General features: G+C 35.1%; 1 protein-coding gene across 1 annotated transcript in view; it reads left to right on the forward strand.

The window, feature by feature from the left end:
- The window catches only part of LOC117123751 (5'-AMP-activated protein kinase catalytic subunit alpha-2-like), a gene marked incomplete at its 3' end in the record, with an annotated part of 19,017 nt that extends 16,298 nt beyond the window's left edge, over window positions 1-2,719 (forward strand). The window contains 4 exon segments of the mRNA XM_033269760.1: window positions 476-545; window positions 762-919; window positions 2,049-2,151; window positions 2,605-2,719. Coding sequence (XP_033125651.1) covers window positions 476-545; window positions 762-919; window positions 2,049-2,151; window positions 2,605-2,719 — 446 coding nt within the window.
- Between the last annotated feature and the right edge of the window lie 452 nt (window positions 2,720-3,171).

Consider the following 3,171-nt stretch of genomic DNA (forward strand, 5'->3'; position numbering starts at 1 on the left):
ATTCTTAGGAATGTCTAAATTCAGTTAAACTAGCAATTCCGTATTATATTTATAAATCTTTATAACATTATACAAAAATTAGATTTTTCTTAAAAATTGAAATTTTGCCGGGAATGGGGCTTTAATGATAAAATTGTATGTTTTATTGTAGTGACCCTGTGGAGGCCTATGTACTTTATTTTCTCCCAATAATTGGATCAAACACATAACTTAACTCCACATTGTCATTCATAGACTATGAGCTACTTCTGGATGGAAAGAGCGAGTTCATTGCCCAATGACACCACCACCTGGTCATCTTGAGAATTGTGGACATCCCACATTCTTCCAAATTTGCCAAACTCATTTGTGATACCTTTGCTTCCCACCATTGTCTAACTTCATGTTACAATTAAGTTGCCGTACTAGGTAGCTGATTAGTTGGTATGGGTTGTTTTGTATTGTACTATATTATTTTATTAATTGTATCGTGCAGATTGTATGCTGGTCCTGAGGTAGATGTCTGGAGTTGTGGTGTTGTTCTTTATGCTCTGTTGTGTGGCACTGTAAGTTGTATATTCAAATATGGATTCATCCTTTATTTTATTCTTGTTTTGTAGGGTTGCTAAATAATTGTAATTAATATATGAACTCTGAAACTCATAAAAAATAACTGATGATTTTAACCAACAGACTATGAAACACATATACAAATAGCCACTTATGCTTGCTTGTTATTTGTTTATAAATGTTGAAATACTAAAACTTTGTGTATTCTTTAGCTTCCCTTTGACGATGACCACGTGCCCACATTGTTCCGTAAGATTAAGGGCGGTGTGTTTGCCATTCCTGAACATATCTCAAGATCACCAGTTGTTAGTCTCATTACTAGCATGCTTCAGGTTGACCCATTGAAACGTGCAACAATCAATGAAATTAGGTAAGATATGGGTTTTGTTTTTAATAATAAATGATGAAGTCATAAGTATCATCAGCTGTTACCACAGCTGTTTCATGTACTGGCAGTCCTTTGCCCGTGTGCCTAAATGAATAAAGTCAATAAAAATAAATATGAAACTTAATTACTCCTGGTCATCAGATCTATAAATTGACATACTGGTACCTCTACTCCAGGGGTGAACATGGACCTAAGTAGTTACTGGTCCAAATTAATGTAGAAGCACTGTGGGCCGCAGGAAGCTCTAATGTTTTTGACATTATTGGGTAGAGACTGTCAGTACTATTATTGAGCACTTCAAATGTATATTTGAATAGATGCAGTTTAATGCTTGTTCAGTGATACTTGTCCCAAAAACGGTTTTTCCCTAATCAAAAATTGATTAAAAACAAGCAATGGATAGCGTGTTTGAATGGCAAATAACTGATTTTGGCTGTGCACCTTTTAGCTGCAACACAAAAAAAGCGATTATCAGGTGAAATGTGACCTCCAGATCAATCATGGCAAAGACTAGATTGTATTAGGTGCGAACTTTCAAAAAAATTTGTCCTCTTCATGTCCTAGGCCTACAAGCTAAAAATGTCAACGAATATGTGGAGCAAAGAATTTGTTTTGTAATTATTTTGTGGGGGGATATTGGGCCTAGGCCTCTCCGCTCTTTTGGGCCTACCGTTGTCCTCGTTTGGTCGCTCGTTCATTGTGCCGATGAGCACAGCCGAAAACATTTGCCTTCTCGCCCCACACCGTATCTTACTCCTCGTCATCATGACTGGAATGAGAAAGGTACTATCCTATACAGTTAGGAAAACAACATGTTGTATAAACAAAATGGTGACGTAATTTCCGTCACGAAAACCGATTATCGAAAAATAAAAAATGCAGTTTGAACGGGATCAGGCTGTCTGGTACTCATTAAAAAAGCGGTTTAAAAAAAATCTATTTATCTATATTTATATTTTGTGTTTATCAGTAGAAACACACCCTAAGGTGCATCGGTTTGCGACCAGTTGAAAGATGGTAGGCTAATCTGCCACTGCTCCACTTTCTGGGGAGTGTAGCATTACACATATCGTTTATTCCAACTGATTAACAACATTTGTCATTTCCGCAGAGAGCATGAATGGTTCACAGTAGATGTACCAGCCTACCTGTTTCCAAACAATGCCTTGGATGATAATGTTATGGATGCTGATGCTATTAGGGATGTTTGTGAGGTAAATTTTTTTTGTGCTGAGAGCTGTTAGGAAAGAAGACGAATTTAAATAAAAGTGAATGATTCAAATTCAGAATAGAATCTATTATCTAATGAATATATTAGGTATCTTCTATTAATCAATTAGTTTTGTAATACTGTTAAGCAATACTCTGTACTGTTCGTCAATAACAATTTCATCAGGTCCTGCAAAAACAAACAGAAAGGTACCAAAATAAGATTGCATCAGCAGATATCTTAACCTATACCAAATACTCAAGATGTTAATTTTCTTAAATTATGCTGGATGATAAGCCAAAAGAGAACTTATCACAAGGGATGATATTTATATATTTGCTAATGATTTTATCATGGCTGATTGGTGTTTGGTGATATTAGGTGTCGGAGATTTTGTAGAATTATATATTTTTGTATGAATTAAGTGTAAATATGGAAATACGTTTGCTTTGTTTAGAAATTCCAAGTGAAAGAGCAGGAAGTTCAGAGTGCAATTCTGTCTGGAGACCCACACGACCAGTTGCGCATAGCTTATTTTCTGATTGTTGACAATAAACGAATCATGGATGAAGGTAAGTCTTTCAATCTCAATATTTATGATTTATTCATATAAGTGCTCACATTATAACTTATTATGCTCCAAAGTTTTAGCTTAGATGTAAACAATTGGATTGATTTACCAAACACTGGAGCAATTGTATTGCCATAATATAGTAGGTGTGGAAGCATTTTTTTTTTTTTTTTTAAACTATATTTATAGAGGGTGACCCTTCCAGTGTATCCTAGAAGGTTGGCTGATATTCAGGGGCCCTCTTTAAATAAATGAATGAAATAATATGATGCTTTTCTCAGTGAAGTCTCTGGGATTAGAAGGCAAGCATCTTAACCTCTAACCTATTCCACTCCACTTCATTATTAATCATAATATCTCGGTTTTCAATACGTCAGTTGAAAATTATATTAACTACACTTATTTACTATTATTGTAATTGCATGCATTCTGGGTCAGGTTGAAACAGGTGCT

Source organism: Anneissia japonica, unplaced genomic scaffold (assembly GCF_011630105.1).
Source record: "Anneissia japonica isolate Jap-2015-1 unplaced genomic scaffold, ASM1163010v1 scaffold1104_len307771_cov217, whole genome shotgun sequence".
NCBI lineage: Eukaryota > Metazoa > Echinodermata > Crinoidea > Comatulida > Comatulidae > Anneissia > Anneissia japonica.